This window comes from Linepithema humile, chromosome 7, assembly GCF_040581485.1.
Source record: "Linepithema humile isolate Giens D197 chromosome 7, Lhum_UNIL_v1.0, whole genome shotgun sequence".
Lineage (NCBI taxonomy): Eukaryota > Metazoa > Arthropoda > Insecta > Hymenoptera > Formicidae > Linepithema > Linepithema humile.
The window spans coordinates 11,607,493-11,630,600 of NC_090134.1; the positions used below are offsets into that span (position 1 = coordinate 11,607,493).

Below are 23,108 nucleotides of genomic sequence, written 5' to 3' on the forward strand. Positions count from 1 at the left end.
TACATGCAACAGACCATGCACATTGTACGAGATAAATTGTTCTCCGTACAGTTTCTCACACATCTTGACGTAACTCTCCAGTGCCGCATGGCAATAAATATATATTTCATCAGAGATATTTTGGAAACTGAGAAGGCGCATCACACAATGTAATAAAAGGAAATGTTCATAATATTCAATATGTATAACATTTTGCAGCACAGCCGGAGCAGTATACAGTAAAACTTGTCTAAATTTAGTGCCTTTGAAATGTTGAAACATGGAGAACTTATTCGGACGACGATTGAATTCCGTAGGGCAGTATTCTTTAAGTTGCATCATTCTTGAATCAAGAATGTCTAGTTTCCTTTTGTTTAATTTCTGACGCCCGTATTTTCCGTGGACGTGAACGTGTAGAACTTTTTTTACTACTCCAATGTAAATAAGGTGTAAAGGCTCGAATGGAACTTGTGTTACTAGTCCTACCACAGGCTCTAAAGGGCTTTGGCCTTTATGGTGGTCTTCGTCTACCATATCTTTATATTCTTGATCAGTTCTTAATGGATGATGAATCCCCGGAAAAACCATAGTTCCCCGAAAAAATATTGCTTCGCTACGAAGACCTTCGACCTTACATTTGGAACACGCATTTGACGACATGTGCCCATAATGATTTAATGCAAATGCTCTTGCCGGTGCATCGGCAATAAAACAACGAATGATTAATGGTAACCGTCGATCGTTTATAATAATACCACCTTCATCTCGAATGTCGATAATTTCTTTAACAAATTGTTCAAAAAATTCAAATGCATTAGATGGTTTTCCTGATCCTTTAAAAACTCCTGCTATTATAGGCCGTTTATCGGGGTAATTGTAAGTTCTATACTCTCTGAATAGGCCAAATTTGAGCAGTACCATTGTTGTGGATTTGTGCACCGTCGGTACTGAAATCAATTTCTATTGTCTCTTGCAGCATATCTCCAGGAAGACTTTCTAATTTTTTTTTAAGTGTACATTTGACACCTAAATGAAAATATTCTCCTCCAGAAATTTTTTTAATGTGCATTAGTAGGCGTTTGTAGTAATGTTCTTGTGTCGTTGGGTAAATATCTTAGGTTAAAAGGAAAGTTTCGCATTGTTTTCAGTAGTATATTTCCTTGTTTATGATTTAAATTTCCTGTTAAGAAAGCGTTTGCCAATGCTCTTTTCTTCAACTCGTCCAGATTTTGTAGGTTATTGTCATTTTCATCTTCCGAAGAATTTGAAGACATGTTATATTCTGCTATTAGATTATCCTGAACTTCAACGTTATCAGCATCTCTTCCTTTTTCTTCGTTTTCATCATTTTCAGCGGAAGTGCCTTCACTATCTTCTATTCTTTCCTCATTGATAGAAGAGTCCTCATTGTAAACAATACATCTCTCATCATTGTGAATATCGTTATCAAATACAGATGGACCAGGATCTTCTGCCGCTTCATTCTCTGAAGCATCAGACGATGTAGAGTTCGAACTATTCAAATCATGTGCTACGGATTCTGAGTATCTTGAATGACCTTGTATAATAGATAACCGCCTTCTTTTCTGACTTGCACTTAGTTGAAGAAATGGTTTAAATTTTGTTGACATCCTTTTCTAAGCGTCGTTCGTAGTTGGTATAATACAGTCAGAAAAATAATTAAAAATGCAATAATTCATTACAATATTTGTGATTAACATTATTAATCATTAATAATACAGATATCAGCCAATTAAAGATAAAATTAAAGTTTACAATTAAATTTTTTATGTTACATCAATTAAAATTAATTAAGAGAAAAAAGAGCCACGTTGAGGTTGACCGTGCAAAATTATATTATATCTACTAAGAGACTTACTAAAATTGCACACAAATCTACTGTATAATTTCTCTCCGTAAAGAAAAGCAACAATATTGATATGGTATAAATTGTCTTGTATAAATTGTTTTATACAAATTGCAATGATATATATACTGTGCACAATAAGTTAAGATAGGTAATATTTCTCTCAGTGAAGAAAAGCATCATTCTTTGCTCTGTAAACAATTTATACCTCTCATTTATACCATATATATATATATATATATATATATATATATATATATATATATATATATATATATAATATGCCTGTATGTGAATTTTGAATCGGGCGGGTTGGGCGCTATATTAATTTTTAGTTTCTTGTAGGTTCTGTGGTAAGATAGGTGACGCTGCAAACACGGTTAATACAAAATACACGGGAGTTGATCAGCCCTGTGGCTGAATGATCAGCCAAAACGTTTGACATCAACGATGCCCTAATAATATTGGTTACCATGGATACTGATACTTCTATCCATAGACATAGTAAGTATAGACTGAGCATCCTTTGTATAAGCCACGGACTTGAAGGACGGAGCATTATGGGATATTATGGACGCGGGGAGTGAAGCACTGGTGCGGGGGGGTTTGACTTCTAAACCCATAGAACTTATAGTAAATGGAAGAGGAATAGCGTATCTAAACAATGGGTGGAAAGTGTGAGCAACATCTAAGAGACAGAAGATGTATTTCTGTCCTGCTCAGTGACTTTTCTTCTCTCTGCGCATGTGCCAAGCGAGACGCGGTATTTTAATTGTCGAGTTCTCTGTAACCTCTGCTTTAAAAAATATGAAATAATTGCAAACTATCATATTAAAAAGGAAAAACCATTTAATAAGATATAAGAACAAAAATAGATAACGACACAAAGAATACATAAAAATAAATACAATATGAGATATAATGTTGAAAGAAATATATGATATATGTATATATATAATGGAATTATCAAGAAACTTATAAAAAAGTACTTATAATAGATAATTTATTGATGATAAAAATGTATTATTTTCGAATACTTGTGGCGTATGTATTGTTTTTTTTCAGCATCACTTGAGAATTTTGCTTCGTGATATAGACGTATTTTAACATATATTTCAATGATACATTTTATCAACTGTATCTTATGATTATCAAAAATATCTTGATTTCTTATATGTTCAAACATAGCATCGTGCGTAAAACTATAATCAATCACAGCATTAAAGACTTTTAACGCTAAAAAATCTTTAATATTTTTTTTAATAAAAATAATATGGTTATTCTGTCTTATAATTTTTTCGCACGCGCTTGTAATTTTTATTACATCTTCCGAGGGAATTGTCAATTTTCCTCTATTTTTAAATGTAATTAAATTTGAGGTATTATTCGTAGATGTTAAAAAAGAGGCACATGTCTCACATATTTTTTTATCATGGGTCATTTTTTTTACTACGAATCCACTGATATATTTTACAACATCTTCTACGTACGAACTAAGAGACCATAACGAAGCTAAATAATCATGGTCAAACATGTCGATAGCAAAAATTGTTTCAGAATCATATGATTCGGTGTATATTGGTTCAGACTCTGAACTTCAGAGTATTTTTTTGTTGTTGAAGGTGCGTACAATATATGAATATCGTTAATTAGGCAATTTCCTTTTTCCGACGCACTAATTTCATGCCTGACCATCAACCTTTTGTATGCTGCTTCAAACTGTTGAGCGTTAGGATTGTTATTGAACCCTCCCCGACTTCTCAGAGCGCTAAAAAATGTTTCCAAATGATCTTGATTAAGTTTAAATGTTAATAAATAATTTAATTTTAATTGTTTTAAAACATTCCACAATTGAAATATATTTTTTAAACAGATAATAAATCCTAGAAAGCCAGTTTTTCTACTACTTCTTAGAATAGATTGATTTTGTACATTTTTTAAATCGCTTATATATTCTATAATTTTATCAACATGAGCTTTTAACTCGTCATAGTTTTTATTCGTTAAAGGTACTTTATAACTCGTTCCTCTTGAAAACTGACTACGCACGTTCAAGATATCAAAAGCGTTATTAAACACCGAGCAAAATTCAGCCGTTTTTTCTGGAGAATGGAATTGCTTATAATTACTTGTGTGCACATATTTGAGGGCAAAACAAACACTTTCACTCAGTGTTTGAGCAGCTAGCTTAACATTCATTCTATTGTTTTGATAGAAAATGTGTTTTTTTGTTAATTTTGTACCAGCACGCAACCCTTCTTCTTCCTCCAGCTTTTGCAGGAGCACAATATCCTGCCAATGGATATCTGCATTTTTACTTTTCATAATTTTTTGATCACCCAAAGTATTTCGAACTAATTTTAACATATGACATGGATCAAAAAAACAAAAGATTTTTTTTTCGTTACAGGATTGATAAAATATGGCTTAAAAGCAGTTCCTAATTCAAAATTTGCACCTAAATATTTGCACATATTTATGTTAACGCTAGCTCCATCAAAAGTTACGAAATGCACTTCTACTCCTGTCATTTCTATCAACTCCAGGCATTTTTCTAATAAACTGGCTCTCTCAGCTCCATTTAACGAGTTCAGTAAGAAATATCCTACAGGAATTTTCCAGTGGCCGTTGATCGCGACAAGCATGAAAACTAGGGCGTTTGTTGCTTTAAGTGAATGATCTACATGAAAAGCGTCATTATGATCAACTCCGAAATCAATAAGTCCATAGTATCTTTGTCCGTCATAAGTTACTTGTTGTCGAATCGCTATTTCGTCTATTACGATATTACAAATAATCGGATTATCACTTTTTTCAACTTGACACTTTAGAGCTTCAAATGCTTCTGCAGTAAATCCAGGGCGTCCATTCAATACTGAATACCATTTTCGAATTGTAGAGGGTTCAGGTAAAAGATTACAGAAACTCTTTCGTACGTAATTGTAAGCTTTTGAAGAATAAAAGTTTAACGTAAGAGTAAATGCTCTTAATTCAGGTAAATATTTTTTTTTCTTAGTTTGCTTGCGTTTAAAGATTTCTCGCATTGGGTCAGGTAATTGTGTCTGAAAAAAATCAACGTGTATACGTGATTACATTATTTTATTACGCTTGTGCACTGAAAATTAATCTTATTACTATATACAATTTTTTCAAAGGTTGTATTCATAGTCCATTTTTATTCTTAGATTATCTTAAATACTGTCTTAAGATACTAATATGACTTTTTAATCGATTCATAGCATTTTAAGATCATATTTAAAACAATCTTAAATATAAGAACGGATTATGAATACTGTCCAAAATGTACCATTAAGCAATCGACAGCATTATCTGATATGAAATTCTTCTTCTTGAGGTGATCTATTAAGTCTTTTATAGTTTTAAGACGCTTTTTCAATCTACCAGTAGTTTGTTGTAATGTTAAAATTTGTCTTCTTTGTTTCTTTACTACCAGCTTTGCTAAATTAAAAGCTCTCTTAGCTCTTCGTGGTGTAGCTAAATGTGGTATCTTAATATCACCAATATAACGTGGTTCATTATAACGTGGAGAGTTTGGAGGAGTTACATTTATCAATGAAACTACATCAATGGTACCTGATAAATAATAATAATTAGTGAAACTATTTTCTCATGTAATGAATAATTAAAGCTTGCATCAGATTATGCAACTTGTTGCAGCAATTCACAAGCGATCTAATAAATTACTAGTATACACTATAGGTCTGTTCTTTATAGCTGAACTGGCTGTACTAGTTCAGAGTTTATCTTTTTCCTTCCACATTGGAAGGAGAAAGATAAACTCTGAACTAGTGCAGCCAGTTTAGCTATAAAAAACAGACCTTATGTGTTGTATGGTTCATTTTTAGTAATTTACTAAATCACTTGCGAATTGCTGCAACAAGATGCATAGTCCAATGCAGATTTAAGATTTTACTTGTGAATATGAAATGTTAAAGTGATACTTCATAAATCATGACACATTTAAAAAACTCACTGTGATGAATTTCTTCTTCATCTGGAATTAGTTCATTCAAATTTTCATCAGCTATATGTTGAATTGAAGTATATGCTTCCTCTTCACAGATATTTACCATTTTGTTCCGTTTTATATCAATTTCCTCATGTTTGCAATCTTTATCATTATGGCTCCTAAAATTATGTTTTATATATATAACTAAATCAAATAATTTGTTTTACATAATACAGTTTGTCTTTTCATGTACATATCTTTTTCTACTTTTGATATAGTAAATAGATGGTATGCTTCTATTTTTTAAAACTTTATTTTTTGTTGTGAGAAGATAATCTTTTTCTGTGAAGTGATTTGAGCATAAAAAAGTGGAAGTTTTGAGAACAACTTCATCAAAATTACAAAATTTTAGCCATTCTGGTCTTATTTGCACATTATTTGGAAATCTGCAAAAATTGGAATGTAATTTTATTTAACCTAAAATATCATGCAAGCATAAAACACATGTATTTATTAGAAGCTGTTATTATTAATATTAGAAGCTGTGAAATACATTTACTTACTTGTGATAAGATATGGCCGGAGCACAGACTTTTGCATAAAGCATAACGCATAAGCATAAGGAAATTGATTGGTCCATTTCCTTATGCATTTGCTTATGCTTATATATAGACCAATCAATTTCCTTATGCTTATGCGTTATGCTTTATGTAAAAGCTTGTGCTCTCGGCTATACTGTTTTGTCACGATTACCACATAAAACACAATATCGAACCATTTTACATTTAAAATTAACGATCTCGTACACAGAAAACAACAAATCACAAAAAACTGTGAAAATTGATGAAAATATTACGATCATGTGTTGTTCTAAAATCTGAAATTTTGATTGGTGGAACTTGGTCATGCGCATAGAGAAGAATAGTCATTGAGTAGGACAAAAAGATACTTCTGTCCTTTAGATCTTGCTCACAGCTCGTCACCCCGTATTCCTCTTCCATTTACTATAAGTTCTATGGCTAGAACTCGGTCCGAGATCTCGGACCGAGGGAAAGTTACTAGAACTCGGATCATGTACACACTGAACTTGGATGCAAAACTCGAATAAGAAGCTCGAACGAAAAAATGCGTTGCGTCCCATTTTTCGGTACGAGTTATTGCGAGTTGTTAGATTTTACTAGTTTCTTTTACTATCTGTCAAGACAAAATATAAGATACTTATAGTGATACGAGATACTGGGGGCTTGTTCGTTTTAGCTACACTGGGGCTGCTCTGGGTCTGCTCTACACAGGATAATACAGGACAGATAAATAGTTTGTCCTGTATTATCTTGTTTAGAGCAAACCCAGAGCTGCCCCAGTGCAACTAAAACGAACAGGCCCTGGGTGTTTACGATAATTCAAGTTCGAGTTAGTTTCACTAGGACCGACAATGAGATATACATAACCATCTAGAACCTTTATGATTCATGACAACTCAACGCTGTCTTGTATTGCTTGAGTTAAATTCATTGAATTTGTTGAGTTTAATAAATATAATTATATACATATATATATAATTATATCTATTAAAGAGGTATACCAACATACATACCAACATTATTTGTTTCTTTCATAGACTGATTTGCAGTTAACCTTTTTTTATTACAATAAAATTTGCTCTATAAACTCAACAAATTCAATTAATTTAACTCAAGCAATACAAGACAGCGTTGAGTTGTCATAAATCATAAAGATTCTAGATGGTTATGTCTATCTCATTTTTCGGTCCTAGTGAAACTAACTCGAACTTGAATTATCGTAAACACCCACTGTGAACAATATAAATAATATTTTAGTAAGTAATTATAGAATTGAAAAAATAAGAGAAATATAATTCTTAAATAAAATAAATTAATAAGATTAATAATTAATAAGATTTACATAAGTAGTTATTATTAGTTTTAATGCAGATTAAATTAGACATTAAAAATATATTATAACCTATATATACATATTATTTTTCAAGAAAAGTATAATAATATATAAAATTGATTTTCAGAAAAAACTTTTTTTATAATAAAAAATGGATAATAAGGAAAATGTTAAAATTTTATTAATGTTATATCAACAACATTCTTGTTTATATGTTACAAAAAGTGTTGATTATCATAATCGTATGAAACGAGATCAAGCTTTACAGATAATCTGTAATTAGTACAAAGAATTAACGGGACAACCACTAACAACTGAAATTGCAAAAAAAAAATTAACAATTTAAGATCACAATATCTGGACCATCTAAATAAAATAAAACATTCGAAATCAAGCAGTGCATCACTTGATGATATCTATAAACCAACTTGGCAATATAACATAGATCAGAAAATCATCGTAAAGAATCGTAACTCGATTACAACGCTAACTATATTCAGCCAAGTATAAATATTATTGTTCGAGGACTCGGACCGAGATCTCGGATTGAGTTCTAGCATCGTGGACACAAGGCTTAATAGACATTTATGATGGATTTATATCGTCATTTATCATGGAAATAATATGGATTTCTAATAGAAATCTACCCAATATCCATCGTAGAGATAGATGTAGTATGGAGTTATGGAGATTATATGGACGTCCATTGGATATTATGTTCCGTGTGGGATCAGATCAAATTATATATACACTACGCGTCAAAATTAAGAGATATAAAATTTCGGGTCGATTTTTGGGTGTTTTTTGAGCGGCTGCATCTCCGCGAAAAATGGACAAAAAAAAATATTTTAAAAAAGCGTTTTGAAGCTTGAGGGTGCCGTCACATACAGCCCGTAATCTGTAATCCGCACCGGAAGTCCGTAAAAGTTACTAGGTATTTCGTCCGTAACGTTACGTATTTTTTATCTCCTTGTGTCCCGTGGAGCCGTAAATACAGATGTACGGTAGTACTATTTTTTATTTAACAGATTATAATTGTTTATTTGTGTTTTATTCATAAGAAAACTACAGAATATATTATGATTTTAACAAAAGTTGCAATTAAATCGTCAAATTTAGTTAAATAAATAAAATTAGAAAAAGCATTACTAGTAATAACTAGTAACTTGCAGTAATTTTTACGGAAATTTCATGGAATTACGGCTCCATGGGACACAAGGAGATAAAAACACACGTAACGTTACAGACGAAATACCTAGTAACTTTTGCGGACTTCCGGTGCGGATTACGGATTACGGGCTGTATGTGACGACACCCTGAATCTTCTAGTTTCTGAATCTTCGAAGAAAACTCCCGTATCATCATTTTTAACTGAGTTAGGCTGGCGTCACATAGAACCCGTAATCCGTAATCCGCACCGGAAGTCCGCAAAAGTTACTAGGGATTGCGTCCGTAACGTTACGTATGTTTTTTCTCCTTGTGTCCCATGGAGCCGTAAATACACACGTAACGGTATTACTATTTTTTATTTAACAAATTATAATTGTTTATTTGTATTTTATTCATAAGAAAACTACAGAATATATTATAATTTTAACAAAAATTTTAATTAAATCGTCAAATTTAGTTAAATAAATAAAATTAAAAAAAGCATTACTAGTAATAACTAGTAACTTTTAGTAACTTTTACGGAAATTTCATGGAATTACGGCTCCATGGGACACAAGGAGATAAAACACACGTAACGTTACGGACGCAATCCCTAGTAACTTTTGCGGACTTTCGGTGCGGATTACGGATTACGGGTTCTATGTGACGCCGGCCTTATTCTCCATTGAACGGACCAATCCGGAAATGAAAAAAATTTCCCCAAATTGGGCAACGTGCATGGACCAGAAAAATTTTTTTTGTCAAAAATCGATTCCACGACGTTAAAGCTCACACAATTCTTAACAATTTGTTTTTTTAGTGAATGCTGTGCGATTTTTTTTGACCGAGTTATTGGCGGTTAAAGCAAAATTGGTACCTTCAACTTTAAACATCCGTAGCTCCGGAACAAATTGTCGTACAACATTTACCATGGGCTTTTTGGAAAGTTCAAAGTCTTCCCTATAAGACGCTCTCTTCAGAATTTCGATCTAACATTTTTTTTATTTCGATATATCGATTGTAAAAACGTGTTAAAAATCGCGTTTTTCTCTTTTTTCATTCACCTGGGCGGCACTTGAAAAATGATTGAAACCTCTTAGTGTCCACGTTTTATTTTAGTTAAAGGTATGCCCAGTAACCACGCAAAATCCCGAGAGCGCTGGATTTTTCTTTCCTAGTGTTCTGAAGTTCGTAAGTTACGTTAACGTACAAAAATGACTAAAAATCCTTTATTTCGCCCCAAAAATGCCAATAACGCAAAAATTCGAAACATTTTCCATCTGATCATTGATCCTTGCTTGGTTATTTCCACGATAAGAAGTCAAATTTCCGATATGATTTTCAATACAATAACACGGCAGATTACCGTCGGCATTAGCGTTACCCAAAGCGTACCACGAGGAGGTTGTTGATCGGATTTACGCTTCGCGCGCGCGTGCGTGCGGATCTTCGCAATAGACGTGCTAGGACTCCTGCGGTGGTTGATGTACACTTCACCTCTTTCTCAGACGAGCTTACGACTTTTCATTGCGAGTTTTTAACTCACTTCTCGGCTGTATTTTCGCGAAGATGCCACGGCGTTATCTAACGGATACCGACGTATCACGAATCTTGACGCTTCTGGATGAAGGTCACTCACAAACAATTATTGCCAACAAGATGGGAGTTCGCCATTCTGCCGAAAGCGAGCTATAGCTCTGTTCTTATTAGCTTAATATCTGATACAATCCCCATAGGAGATTCAAAATATTAAACTAATTTTTGAAACTGGACGGAGGAGCGTGCTCCAGCTCTGCCGCATGTCGACCCAAAATTGCAGTAATTTCGAGATTTGGCCTAATAAATTTATTAAAACATAAGTATTTTTTTTGTCACAATAAAGTAAACATATAAATATTATATTGCAGTGATGAGCAACCCTTGTTCTGCAGTGTGCCAAAATTGAAAACCTAATATTCCATACGGGCCGCAACGAACGCAATATTAAATACTTAAATATATCAATAAAAAAAATTCAATTTATAGGGTGGAATCCGTTATTTTCGACAATAAAACTTTTTAAAATTTGATTCACTTTTTATTAGTAATACTTTTAAAAAAGCATTGAGAGTCGTCGCGAGATGTTAGTGCGAAATTATTTAATTTTTCTTATATACTAATTTTTCTAATAAATTAATTTCTTTAAGAAAAATTAAATAATTTTGCACTAACATCCCACGATAGCTCTCAATGCCTTTCTATTATATTATTTGATAGTTATCATATATGAGCCTTCCATTATATGTGTTATTTGTGTTTTTAATACTTTTAATTATGTATACACAGGTATATGTATATATGTATATTTTTTTTATCAGAAGGAATTAAATATGTAGCTGCTGTTTAATTAATAAGATATTTGGCTCTGTTTCTCATCAACAAGTTTTTCAATATTGGGAGGTATGTTTGCTAAAATTTTTACACTTCAGCTAAATAAAGTGCAACGTTTCAGCAAGCCGCAAGTAAGTATTTAATATTGCTCATCACTGTTGAGTATATTGCATACCTCATTTACTACCTTTTAATAAGCGAAACGAGCAATGTAAATTAATGAAGCATTTAAATACCGCTATTCCATTTAAATTGACGGCAAGTCCTGCTCGATTTCTGCCGACAATTTGACATCAAATTGTACTACGCAGATCCTGTTCGATTTCTGCCGCCAATCTGATATCAAACTGCATTGCGTAGGTTCTGCTCGATTTCTGCCGACAATCTGCTGTCAGCTTATGTCGACAGATTCTGTCGGCAGAACAGAAGCTTAATGCAGTTGATGCCAATCTGCTGCAATATTCTGCTCGAATCTGTTCGCAAACTGTCGGCAGACTGCTAACATTTTGCTGACTGGGTCATTACATGCGGATTGAATTTTTTTTTAATGTTCGGCATATCTGTCTATTTGAGAGTAGTTTAGTAGTAAAAACATTTATCTGGCAAGTGGAAAACTTGGATTCGATTCCCGACTTACAATAATTCATAATGAATTAAGAAGTTTATGAATTTTTTGCTGTATTTTTGCTGTCATTAGCTGATAAAACAGATCCTGCTTCATTTCTGCTGTGTTTCTGCTGCCACATCGTGACGGCAAATCATACTCGATTTCTGCTGTCACACTGTGTTGGCACATCGTTCTGGCAAAAACAAAACTTTTACTAAGAACGCAGCGGAGCGGAATCTGCTGTAAATTCATGATTAATTTTGCTGGTATTTTGCTGGCATACTACTAGCATTTTACTGATGCTGAGTATGTTTGCTTTATATAAATAATATACAAAGAGTTATTTTAGAATTTTATTTTGAAACATACTTATATGTATAAACAAATTTCAAGATTGCTGAACATTATAAATTGTATATTTACAACTCGATCCGAGCTACAAGTATTGTGTAACGATCGTCATGCGCAATTGTATACAGCTAAGTTCAAAAAACTCAATAGAGAATTGAATATTTATTGAGTAAATATAGACACAAATAGTTTTTATATTGGTTGAAAGATAGTTGAAAGATTTATATAATTGATATAAAGTTGCCTTTTTATTTTTCAAATGTTATAATTTAACAAGTATAATATTTGATATATATTTAAAAAATTAATTTATTTTTGTTATAAGGCAACAATTGCTCGAGATACGTCCATATGAGACCAATAATTGATCATTGACAATTGAGATTTTAGATCCTATTTATTGATCAATAATTGAGAATTATAGAGTGATATTTATGAATTTTTCACTTATTATTTTAGATTTGATCAAAAATTGAGAAATATTGTTCTCATGGAGTAAATCTGGAGTATTACAGCTTCTCCATGATTTGTTACTATAAATGTAGAAAGATATATGTGTTGCATACATACACCATATCGGCCAAAAGTTTGGACACATCAGGGATAACATTTAATAACAAGATGCACTGGATGTTCGGATTTTCCGTTGACAGGTAACGATATGTCGGTTAGAGTAATCTGCTTTGTGCAAATGTTAACTTCAATTCTTATCTCTAGATTTATAATTTTGTTAGCTATGCCCTAAAAGCCATCCTAAATAACAAATAAGGTAAATTACTAATACTTACAAAGTATGATTAAGCATTAATTGAAATATTTCACCACTTACCTAATTTATAGGTATGATGACAGTTAATATTGTTGAAAAATTTATTTATACTGAGAGCGGTTGTTACACAACAGTCGAGTCATCTTGATTGTGTGCAGTGAGGCAACGTTGAAGTTAGGTGGTATATGCATAGAAGAGAAATGCAAAAAAGGTACTTTTTGATACCAGAACCAAAATAAACATTCTCTCCAGTTGAATATAATAAATTAAGAAAACAATTGTTATTTTATTATACGGAAATCATATTAGCAGAGCCTAAATCGCTTTCGAAATGTATGAAATGTAAAAAATATGAAATGTACCTCAACTTTTATCCGGTACTATACTTTTTAATAATATATATGTATTACAACTGAAAAGATAATGATCATATACAAGTGTAGGCGTATAAAAATAATTTCTTTTTGTATCGTAAAATTATATTTTTTATTGTCTCATTGCAGAAGTTAAGCAAAAGTTTGCATTTCGAAAATAACTCATTAAGGACTTGATAGGCCCATAAGAGAGATAGAAATACAGTGAAGTATAGCTTGCATATATTTTAGACTTGACTCGTGTCAGGTTGGAAGTATTGTCGTGCAACTGCGCTTAATACAATTTCCGCACTGTACACACCTGTAATTGTCGAAAAAAATAACTTTTTTAACGTGTTTCATATTTACTTAGTTTAACTTTAAGCTTTCTTTGTGCAATAAACTTGTAAAATATTATCAAGTTGTTTCGTGATTACTTACTTATATTTGCACGTAGAACGTCAGAAAGAAGATGAAGATCGTTCTCATGGGTTACGATAATATAACTCAATTTCCCAGCATTCATTTCTTGTATCTGCGCGATCGATCTACGCGACTTTTCCATTGTGCCTCCTGCACTTTCTATTATTTCCGCGATTGCCGAAAGAGATGGTATCACACTTGGTGTTACATAAAATATTTTTCCCTATATGAAAATAAAGTAAAAATGGAAAGACGTTAGAAACGACCATAATTTTTGTTTACAATTAGAAATGGAATATTATACTAATATTTTTATATACAATTAAAATTTTCTCTGTATATCTAATTTATTACCGTAAGTACTGTTCCTCGATTGGGACTCGCTAAAGCTTTCTCAATATTGCAATTAAAGTTTTTCTCGAATTCTGGATCACCGAGCATGTATGCACTTTCGTCCACAAAGGTATTTTTTGTAGAGCAATCAAGTAACCATTGCAAACTGACAATAAATTTACATCGTGATAAACAACATAATAGTTTTACAGTTCGTAACGGTGTTAACATTATAAGATGAGTAGCATCTCGCCAACTAGCAGCCAAAGCACCTCCTAATTCTCGAATTCTCTGAAAATTGTATAGACTTTAGTACAAAATCATATACATAGTGTAGCAATGTGTAATTGAAATTTCTGTATTACACATAAATAAATAAATATAATTAATACCTTGGCATGCTTTCTGGGGTTTATGCCAGAAAATAGTATTCTCGGCTGTTTCTCGAGTGGTGGAGGGTCAGGATTGCTAACAACAATCGGTTCATCCAGACCCAAAAGATGAGGATCTTTATTTAACAATGGCCCATCTAATCGTGGCTTTTTGTATTTTCTGATTGAATTTGGAGTCTGGTCAACTTGTTTTATTTTGTTGTATGATTCTTGAGTAATGTTTATTGGCATTTTCCAAGCACCTAAAAAAGACGCATAGAATGTAACTTCACACGGAACTATATCATGTATAATATATGCAGTCATGTGCAAATAATGAGAGAGTAAGAGAGAGGGGAGAGGGAGGAGAGAAAGAGAGAGAGAGAGAGAGAGAGAGAGAGAGAAAGAGAGAGAGAGAGAGACTTTTTTTAACCTTTAAAATGTATATAATGTATATAATGTATAAGTGTATATTATACCCATAAGATGAGCCACTAGTGAATAATCTAGTCTGAAAGGATTACTCAGACTAAACTGTTGATACTTTGGAGCCTCAAACTGATGCAAAGCATTCATTTGTCCGCAAAGCAAGTCTGACAACCACTGTGCGTTCACAACGGTAGTTTGCCATTCGCGTGCTTTTTTATACTTCTGTCCATCAGACCTAAAGTTTATTTAGATATGTATTCATCTTATGACATTACAAATCGAAATATGTAACAATATAGATGAATAATCAATGAAAAATCAATTTAAAATATAGTTAAGTTATAGACAAAAATATTGATCAAATACCTTCTAGAAACAAGATGAGTATTGTGTTTAGAGAAGTAGTTTGTATACTTGGCACCCAAAGTTTCCAACATATATTGGACATTTGCTCGTTCTTCTCCTTCGAATCCGGATAGCGATATAATTTGCTTAGCACAAGGAAGTTCGGTTAAACTGAATGGCGTGGGAAAGTGCAGAGGATGCCAAGGTGGTTTCACGTGTTGCATACTAACAATATCAGAAAGCCAATGCGCGCTGACGCAACGCTTTCCTTCGCGTAACGCTTGCACCACTATCGGATGTTTTTGCGTAATAGCTAACACGTGCGTCGCACGGGTGCAATATTGTGACTCTACTTCGCCACCGTGTCTCTCAATAATTTGTTTCCAAATTAATACTTGATTTGGACGCTGCACATCGTATTCGACAATGACGAAAATGCATCCTAACATGAATAGACCTGACGGCACTGAAAATACAAATATTCTCCCGTAAGTAAATATTGTCGGTCATATAATATAACAGATATAAATGTAAAATTGGAACAACTCGACATTGTTAAACTTGAGAATACAATTACATATACAATTTATTTCTATTAATGTTATAATGATAACAGTAATAGTAAAAAATAGACACGTACATGCCAATTGTGGATTGTGACCAAAAAATTCGAATTTTTGTGTCATGACTGGCGTATATTGCATCTTTATAGATGCTCCTGATGATGCACTGTTTGTTATATTTCCCAGAGTTCTCCTTTGATAAGCCAAGAGTTGCGGATCTTGCGAAGGAGGAGGCGGAGGTCTGTGCTGCGCAGTCATCAATCTTAATTGGCCAGCTGCGCTACCTTCAGTAGCACCACTTTGTAATCTGTTAGTTAGCATGTTAGCCAATGCAGTTTTTGTTTTAGCATTTACGACGAGTTGCTGATCCGGCGGAATCTGCGCGTTATTCGATAGAGACGTTAATGATGGTTCCTGTTGCGCGCCTTGCTGTTGTTGCTGTTGCTGCTGTTGTTGCTGTTGCAAATGTTGCAACTGCTGCAATCTGGCCATATGTTGCTGCTTTATATGCAACTGCGCTAGTTGCTGAGTTGTTAATTGTCCCTGTTGGAATGTCTGTCCTGTTTGTGATGTTTGCAGACCCTGAACAGTCTGACCAGTTGGTACAATGACCTGATTGGAAGAATTTATCGGAGTTAACGCTGGTGGTTGTACCCCAGGATGCACTGGTTTCTGTCCAGAATTTTGCGCAAGTTGCGGTCCCATCATCTGCGGTCGAGCCTGTTGAACCCATTGTAGACTGCCTGGTTGTACCGGTTTACCAGAACTCCTTATAACAGCAATGTGCGGACCTTGTTGTGCCTGACGACCCTGCATTTGTCTCTGCAATATCTGTAAATTCCGCTGTTTCTGAATTTTCTGGATAAACTGAGCTCGTTGTTGCGGGTCCATTTGTTGCAACTGTTGATGCGTCTGCGCGTCCAAATGAATCAATTGTCTAGGAAGTTGAGACGGCTGCTGGTTCCATTGACCTCCGGATCTCTGAGGACCGATCTGTTGTTGCTGTCTCTGCAATTGTAAATGATATTGTTGTTGCTGCCATTGCGAGTCTCGTTGCACGATAAATCCTTGCTGATTCGGTCCGATTAATTGTTGATTCTGTGGCTGTTGTTGCAGCTGGCCATCTCTTATAACAAACTGTTGGGTACTCTGTGGCGCAGATTGTTGCAATTGCTGTGAAATCTGTTGTATCTTTTGCTGCTGTTGTTGTTGCTGCTGCTGTTGCAACAAAATGAGTTGTCTTTGCTCAGGAGTAAGTTGTTGCGGTGGAGTTTGCTGCTGGGTCAATTGATGTTGGCTTGAAATTTGTTGTTGTTGAGATGGTAGTTGCTGCATTACTATTTGCTGTTGAGTCGCTAATTGCACTTGTGGCTGTTGCTGTGTCAAATGTGACTGTTGCGTTTGTAATTGTTGTTGCTGAATAATTTGATGTTGATTAAGTTGCTTTTGCTGCGATGTTAATAGTTGTTGTTGCGTAGTTAACTGATGTTGCGGTAGCTGCGAGTTTATTTGTTGCTGTTGCGTAATCATTGATGGTTGTTGCCCTATTAACTGCTGCTGTTGTGCTGATTGTACCTGAGGGGATTGCTGTTGATTCAGGAGTTGTTGATTGTATGACGGCTGTTGTTGTTGATGCGTGAGTTGTTGTTGCGTCAATTGCTGTTGTTGCTGTTGTATCAATTGGTGTTGCATGTTTATTTGTTGTTGTTGCGGGGATAATTCTTGCTGTTGTGTTGACACAGCTTTCATCTGTTGAGAAATGTTATTTTGTTGAGATGCTTGTGAAAGCCAATTGGCTTGACTTACAACATTCTGATCGGAAGCCGATGGAACAACTGTGGAAATGCTTAAATTAGTCGAGGAAACTGATCGTGGCAGTTGCGGTTGTACATTCACAGTATTCTGTCCATTCGTAGAATAAGGAACGGTCACTGTGTTAGTTGTACCAAGATTTTGCGAAGCACTCGACGATACAGGCGGACTTGGCTGATTCCACGGCATGCGTTGTTTGAGTTGTTCTAACATGGCCTTAGTCCTGTCCTGCTCCTCTTGCGTAATGCTATTATCAGTGTCTTCGTCCATAAAACCAGTGATCATAGCTGTCGAACTATTTGGAGACACTAGCAGTCTGGGATGGTATTCCACTTCGCTAATGAGAGTACCTTTCTTGCAACATTCTACTATCCAATCAGGCGTTACGATATTGATGTGATGTTTCATGGCAGTTTCATACTTTACTCCGCTTGCTTTTCCCGTAATCAAATGAGTGCAATATCGATCTAATTGTAGCTGACATTTGCCGCCTTGAAACGTTATCATTGCCCAGAGAGACTTACTGTCTGCTCGATTTATCTGAGATAAACACACGCATATATTTGAAAATAATTGATTCTCTTCTGGTGAAAAATATTGCGTTCTGTTTAATAAATTCATTAAGAAAATGTACTTTGGAACGAAAATATAATAAAAACAGCTAATTCTCATCAACTTTTCTTAAATTCTTTAAATGAAAGATTTTAATTATCATCAATGCTTAGTAACGCTAAACATTTTACTCTTTAAAAAAATGTAAGAATTAAGAAATTTTAGTGCTTACCAATACTTAAATCGTGCGGAATTCTTTGTGTAAATAAAATATTAATATTAAAAATATATATTTTTATAAAAGGATACGGTAGAAGTTTGTTACATTTAACAGAATACAAGATCCAATTTTGTGTAACTGCTGGAATTTCATACAAATCCTTTGCTGCAGAAATATCACTTTCAGATGCTTCATAACCTGCTATCAAGTGTGTAACAAAATCACTAAAATAATTGGTTCTTTCAGCCCGACCTTCTTGCAGCAAATTCAAAATCTGTAAATAGTTCAAGAATATTGTATTTAATTAATAAACAATATTTTTTGATGCTATTACTTCTCTAATTGTATCATATTGCAGTTTTATCAAAATGTATAAACAAAATACATATATTGCTCATAGCAAAATTAATTATCTAATTAAATATTTTGTAGTATGTTAAAATTATTAGTGTAGTGTGTATAACTATTAGCATTTACAACATGCATTGCTTAATATCCCTCTTGTTTGTATTTATTAATTTAAATATCTGGATTATTCATATCAATAATCATAGCCACATAAATGCCTTTAAAAGATGAATGATAACTATGACATGTGAATATATCCAATACTATAACTTCAAAAATTTTTAAACTAGTTGTTACAAGAAAAAAAACGAATTTGTTAACATAGGTGTTAAATATAAATCTTTATCTGATTTTAGAGTGTTTGATAGAAAAAATGACAATGATTGTCACTGTAACATCTTTTAAATCACAACTTTCGTTAATAATCAATATGTAATCAGTTTCAAAATAAAAAGTTGAAAATCATAATTTTTGAGAATATCGATAACTGCGATGCAACAAATTTTGCGATTATTCGATCCTTCAATCTATCAGTAACATGAAAACGCAGGAAATGAGCAAGTATCGCACCTTGGGATCGCCTTTACCGCTGACGTAGTATTTAACGTTGGCAAACAGAGCACCGTCAAGCTTCAAGTCATCCAAACCAGCCCGTATGTCGCCCATCTTGCCAATTTCGATAATACTTGCTACAAAAACTTATGTTTTCCACATTCCAATAGCACGCAAAATCGTGAGCTAAATATGATTTTACAGTATTTAACGACAAAAGTTTGTCGCGACGCTTTTGTTATTATTATGACTGTAGGTTATGTACCAAGCTTTGGAGCGCTACATCAGCGTTTGACTACGTCTGACCGTGCGCCTGCGTTAAGGGTCAAGAGTGAACAAGAGTCCGGACTGGATTTTGGTGACCTCATGCGGGAAAACTAAGAAACTCCGGACAAGGACAGACACTTCCTTGTCTCTCTGTAAATGCTCTGTCGAGATGCGAGATTAGTTGAAAATGCTTTCGAGATTCTTGCGGAAAAAGATAGTAGCATAGTAAGGCTAGCGAGCGCCCGCTTATCATACATTTCTAGTTTGCGTATGCATATATATATATATATATATATATATATATATATATATATATATATATATATGTATATAAATTGTTGATCAAGAGACACGGTAGTGTCTCGCGCCAAGTTCACGCGCAGCGCAAGACCGACCATGTATCTTTAAATATTACGTGTATATTAAAATAACTTATATTGATTCACAATAATAATAAAATATACACAAGAGTAGAATTTATTATCAATAAAATACAGATACCTAAGACTTGCAAACTCATTGCTTTTTTACTTAGTCTATTGCGTACAAAATAATCAAAGCATAACATTGATTGAAAAAATTCTTTTGCCACAATTTTAGCTCCGGTAAAAAATTTTTCATACATAATTAGACAAAAATAGTACATATCTAATTATACAAAATTATATACCGAATTTGTCCATACATAAATAGATACACCTATATATACCCTAACAGCACACGATATTCTGCGTATCATCCCATTTTCATACTCATTCTACTGTGATTATCCGTTAAATACTGAGATCAATCCTATAATATTTTTTGCAGTATTATTCGGTTTTCTTTCGCACACGTATAATCTCAGGTTTGACTCAAACGTACGGAAGTGATACGTACGCACTTCTATCGCGCGCGTATAATCTCAGGTTTGACGAAACCAGCACTAACCTGCGCCATTTACATATGTAATTCCTTTCCCCGCTTGCCTGGCATCAAGTGACACCACGCAACACCACGTATCCGAGATTTTACTGATATTGAAGGTAATCATTTTTTCCTTTAAGTTTTATTTCACAAAATAGTGAATAAAGTGTAAGAGCTAGATAGTGTTTGTATATGATTTTTGTAATATTTTTATTATTTTTTATGTACTTGTTAAATTATTTTGCTTAAAATATTTTAAGGTTATGTTCGTAAACTTGCATTATAATTGCCTCTCACCTCTTTGGTTCTTGGTTAAATATACAATACATTTTCTTAATTATTTTTTAAACAATGTCTTAAAAAGATGATTTAACATAAAACTGTTTTCAGTTCGCAGTATCGTTCCTTTGAAGTTCTCTAGCTTAGGCTTCTAGAACTTTATTTTATATTGTAAGTTTTATGTAAATATTTTTACGCTTACAGTCGTAATTTTGAAATAAAAATATCAATTAATAAGAAATTGACTGATTAATTAACCTAATCTAAATTATCCTATACAATATATAAACGCGCGCGCGTTTCAGCACTTGGCTGTGTAAATGTGTGCATGTATATGTGATCTACTGCACCATTCCCATTTTTATCCTATCTTGATACTGTCTTTAAACTATAGATCTTCCTGCGAAATTCTATGGAAGATTGTACCGCGGACATACGATGATTCCTAGAACGTACTACGTACATCGCAGTATATTTGAGAATGTTCTGAGAATATTACAATTATACTTTTGCGATATTCTCAGATTGTTCTCAGTATCTACATGTGCTGTTAGGGTAAATAAATATAAATATATATATTTATATATGATTATATAAAGGTGTGTATGAGTAAATATACATTTTCTTTGTTTTATTTTATTGTGTTTTTATTGCGCAAACATAAAGTACATAATCATACATACATTACATCATATATATATATATAGTAAGAGTGACTTGATAAAGTCCTTTCTTAAAAATCTCTTCTTTAAATACTCCAAGCACTAATTTTCGAACTATTTGTATCACTCATAAAATGTATTTATATCTCATGTTATTTATTTTTCTCATATTATTTAGAAATACAATAAATAACATAAATTTCTTATAAATGTAAAATAGTGTTTTCTTATTTTATTTTGTTTATATTCCTCTCTTGCATGCACGTGCGCGATAAGAAAAAGGTATAGAAACTTTTAGAAAAGTAAAATATTTCTAAATCATTAAGTAAAATTAAGGAAAAAGTGACATAATTAGCCAGAATTTCTCGTTTATACAAAATCATATACAATTGCGTATGACTATATTTGAAATTTGCTTCTTACTTATATATGTTTATACATGATGCAAGACTTATACATAATCATATATTAGACTAACAGAGATTCATATATAATTATATATAAAATATTGTGGACATTATATATAAGTATGTATAAAAAGTACTTACATGTAATTCTATACTGCAGTCGCTCCATTTATATATATATATATATATATATATATATATATATATATATATAACGTTTTATATTTCGTCATGTATAATTATACATATTTTTACACAATTATGTAAAATATTGTATAAATCTATTAAATGCTACATGATTATATATGAGAAATTTTTTACCGGGTACGTATCGGAACGAACTCACGGTTAATGTAGATCGTAAATTTCAGGCGATCCCTCTGTTTAGCAATTGCCGGCTTCTAACTATGTTGGTGCTTATTCTGCCACAGTATCCTTTGTATCTGAATCGTGTCCGAATTCCTCCGTGTTGTATAGTTACACACAACGCGTCATAAATTAATGCTCGCGTGATTTAAACGACGGCTCTCAATGTCTTTCTATTATATTATTTGATAGTTATCATATATGAGCTTTTCCTATTATATGTGTTATTTGTGTTTAAATCACGCGGGTATTATGACGCGTTCGTCCTACAGAATTGTTGATTTCCTAATCTAGGAGAGATAAATGTTAGAAGCGTGGGGTCTGAGTAGTTTAATGGTCAAAACATTCGCCCGGCAAGCGGAAGACCCGAGTTCAATTCCCGGCTTAGCCACTCGCGCCCTGATATTTTTTTCTCTCTCTTCTTTTCTTTCCAATAATTCCTATCAGTACATAATGATTCTCCATATGTGAGAACAATGTACTAAACTTTTCGTATACTCTAAGTATCTCGAACCAGAGATCGGTGTACAAATTAACTGTCTTACGTAGACTAATAAATTAATTTCTTTAAGAAAATTAAATAATTTTGCACTAACATCCCACGATAGCTCTCAATGCCTTTCTATTATATTATTTGATAGTTATCATATATGAGCCTTTCCTATTATATGTGTTATTTGTGTTTAATACAATGTATTTAGAAGAAATAAAGTAAATACAATGTTTGCACTTTAGGTGCATGTGATAATTTATACGTAGAAAGAATGATAAAACTAAAAGAAGCTGTATGACGCAATCGCTTTCCGTGACTCTACTTACTAAAACAAAAACTTAATGACGCTGATGTCGCGGGGACGTAATAACGTAGGAAATTTAACCTTTCATCATTTTATGCCAGAAATGTCATATTTCATGCCAGAAATGATCTTTTCCCAGCCTTGAAT

At 33.2% G+C, this 23,108-nt stretch overlaps 2 protein-coding genes, 1 long non-coding RNA gene and 1 pseudogene across 4 annotated transcripts in view; 2 read left to right on the plus strand and 2 right to left on the minus strand.

The window, feature by feature from the left end:
• Window positions 1–4,928: 4,928 nt before the first annotated feature.
• LOC137000991 (uncharacterized) lies at window positions 4,929–7,386 on the minus strand. 2 transcript variants are annotated; one of them, XR_010891133.1, is made up of 3 exons: window positions 6,380–7,386; window positions 5,841–6,262; window positions 4,929–5,440 (listed from the first exon to the last, which is right to left on the minus strand). It is a non-coding gene; the product is annotated as an uncharacterized lncRNA (long non-coding RNA). The 2 variants fall into 2 exon arrangements; XR_010891132.1 differs by lacking the exon at window positions 6,380–7,386 and having other exon boundaries at window positions 5,841–6,355.
• Window positions 7,387–10,545: 3,159 nt separating this feature from the next.
• On the plus strand, window positions 10,546–10,724 carry LOC137001329 (U2 spliceosomal RNA; annotated as a pseudogene).
• Window positions 10,725–12,196: 1,472 nt separating this feature from the next.
• LOC105671869 (PAX transcription activation domain interacting protein) lies at window positions 12,197–19,605 on the minus strand. The gene is made up of 10 exons (XM_012366378.2): window positions 19,296–19,605; window positions 18,467–18,651; window positions 15,871–18,209; window positions 15,252–15,696; window positions 14,936–15,120; window positions 14,478–14,719; window positions 14,107–14,376; window positions 13,771–13,975; window positions 13,037–13,651; window positions 12,197–12,960 (listed from the first exon to the last, which is right to left on the minus strand). Exons 1-9 carry the CDS (start codon window positions 19,389–19,391, stop codon window positions 13,578–13,580), a joined length of 4,041 nt encoding a protein of 1,346 aa, XP_012221801.1. The 5' UTR covers window positions 19,392–19,605; the 3' UTR covers window positions 12,197–12,960; window positions 13,037–13,577.
• A 946-nt stretch (window positions 19,606–20,551) lies between these two features.
• LOC105671866 (serine protease gd-like) overlaps window positions 20,552–23,108 on the plus strand; it is a 46,397-nt gene continuing 43,840 nt past the window's right edge. The window contains exon 1 of the mRNA XM_067359401.1: window positions 20,552–20,569. The gene's annotated coding sequence lies outside the window, so the exon portion shown is untranslated. The remainder of the gene's footprint in view (window positions 20,570–23,108) is intronic.

What these genes read in the sequence shown, in the direction of transcription:
- LOC105671869 (XM_012366378.2), bottom strand. Translation starts at nt 19,391, where the DNA reads ATGGGCGACATACGGGCTGGTTTGGATGACTTGAAGCTTGACGGTGCT. An exon ending in TCACAATCCACAATTGGCAT is followed by an intron (nt 15,697 to 15,870) that starts GTACGTGTCTAT and finishes TTGTATTTTCAG; the next exon opens with TGCCGTCAGGTCTATTCATG. An exon ending in ATCGAGGAACAGTACTTACG is followed by an intron (nt 13,976 to 14,106) that starts GTAATAAATTAG and finishes ATTTTCATATAG; the next exon opens with GGAAAAATATTTTATGTAAC.